The 1859-nt window shown below is 36.4% G+C and overlaps 1 protein-coding gene across 1 annotated transcript; it reads left to right on the top strand.

Annotated features, from left to right (window-relative positions):
- Window positions 1-288: 288 nt before the first annotated feature.
- On the top strand, window positions 289-1859 carry LOC131074435 (cytochrome P450 81E8-like). The gene is made up of 2 exons (XM_058011064.2): window positions 289-1167; window positions 1640-1859. Exons 1-2 carry the CDS (start codon window positions 475-477, stop codon window positions 1685-1687), a joined length of 741 nt encoding a protein of 246 aa, XP_057867047.2. The 5' UTR covers window positions 289-474; the 3' UTR covers window positions 1688-1859.

Below are 1859 nucleotides of genomic sequence, written 5' to 3'. Positions count from 1 at the left end.
AATTATTGGGTATCACCATTAAAAACATTTGTTCACGGTATCTTTATATCCCTATCAATTTTGTTTGACTTGATTTCTTACCCCCTCTGATTAAATTAAATGCCTGTATTCAGCATGGTTACGTAACAGGCCTTACAATGATTGTGTATTCGTACCAGAAACGGTCGCTTAGGGTTTCTCTATATACCTACACAGCTGATCATTAAATCAAAACAAACATGGAGAACAAGAGGATGATGAATTCAAAACTCCTGTATATATTATCCAGTATGCATTATAATTTTACAGTTGGGTTTGCCACAATTTTTCTCTGTGCAATAATAGTAGTTTGGCTGAAAAAAGATAGAAGTGATAGGCGTAGACTCCCCCCAGGACCTAGAGCATTGCCCATAGTAGGCCATTTTCATCTCCTGATAGACAAAGAAAAGCCCTTTCATAGAATTCTTGATTCACTCAAAAGTTTATGGACCCATTATGCACCTCAAATTTGGTAGCCGCCCAGTTTTGATTATCAGTTCATCAGAGCTAGCCAAAGAATGTTTTACAGTAAATGATTTATCTTTTTCTTCTAGGCCTCGTCTTACTCAGGGAAAGCATCTGGCTTACAATTATATGCTTGTGGGGTGGGCTCCTTATGGCTCCTACTGGAGAAATGTTAGAAAAATTTGTGCTCTTGAGCTTCTTTCTGCCAAACAGATCCAAACATACCGACCCAAGAGAATGAGGCAGATTTGTAAAACTCTGAATATTCTGTTTCAACATGCTCAGATGAAAACCACAGTTAATATGAGAAGTGTTTTGTCCCAGATGACTTTGAATGTTTTGATGAGCATGATAATGGGTGATCGGTATTTTGGAGAGCAAGAGGGGGTATCATATGCAGAAATTGCACATCTGGTTGAAGAGTCTTTTATGCTCCATGGGATTGTCAATACTGGGGATTATATTCCCTTGTTGAAATGGCTTGATTTGCAAGGGTATGAGAGGGCAATGAAGAAGGTGCAGGGGAAAATCAATCCTTACATGCAGAAAATAGTGGAGAAGCATCGAGAAAATCCTCGAGAAGAGAAGGAAGAGATGGACTTCATAGATGTGCTCATCTTGCAGGCTGAGGAGAATAGTGAAGCGATCCCTAACAAAGATACCTTCATCAAAGCCACTGCTGTGGTAAGCTCTTTTCCATGTATGTGTGTATATACCCAGATTTATTTGGTGTGATTTATTCATGTGTTATAGTTAAATACAAACAATCATTTTCATATCATGTATAATAGCGATCCCTGACAAAGATACCTTCATCAAAGCCACTGCTGTGGTAAGCTCTTTTCCATGTATGTGTGTGTATACCCAGATTTATTCGGTGTGATTTATTCATGTGTTCTAGTTAAATACAAACAATCATTTTCATATCATGTATAATAATTATGGAATCTATATTTGTTAAAGAATTGAGTAGTGTAGTGGACTTTAAATTCATGAAATTCCCACAATTCATAATGATCAATATGTTTTCTTCTAGATTAGATCATGTAGATTTTCTGTTGTCAATGATTAGGATGAAATTCTATGAATCCATCATTAAGATAGATTTTTCTTGTACTTGTTATTTTTATGCTACTAATTTATTTTTTTCTTTTAGAATATATTTAGTGCAGGTTCAGATACTTCTTCACTTGCCTTAGAATGAGCATTGTCACTATTAATATTGCATCCCACCATAATGAAGATGGCCCAAGAGGAGCTTGATTCCAAAATTGGAAAAAGTAGATTAGCAGAAGAGTCAGATATGCCAAAACTAAAATACTTGCAAGCAATAGTCAAGGAAACATTGCGTCTTTTCCCACCCGAGCCTTTACTTG

The sequence above is a fragment of the Cryptomeria japonica genome, chromosome 3 (genome assembly GCF_030272615.1).
Source record: "Cryptomeria japonica chromosome 3, Sugi_1.0, whole genome shotgun sequence".
Classification (NCBI taxonomy): domain Eukaryota; kingdom Viridiplantae; phylum Streptophyta; class Pinopsida; order Cupressales; family Cupressaceae; genus Cryptomeria; species Cryptomeria japonica.
Note: the sequence above shows the minus strand (reverse complement) of the source record. Positions and strands in the feature narration are given on the sequence as shown.

What these genes read in the sequence shown, in the direction of transcription:
- LOC131074435 (XM_058011064.2), top strand. Translation starts at nt 475, where the DNA reads ATGCACCTCAAATTTGGTAGCCGCCCAGTTTTGATTATCAGTTCATCA. An exon ending in TCATCAAAGCCACTGCTGTG is followed by an intron (nt 1,168 to 1,639) that starts GTAAGCTCTTTT and finishes TTTTTCTTTTAG; the next exon opens with AATATATTTAGTGCAGGTTC.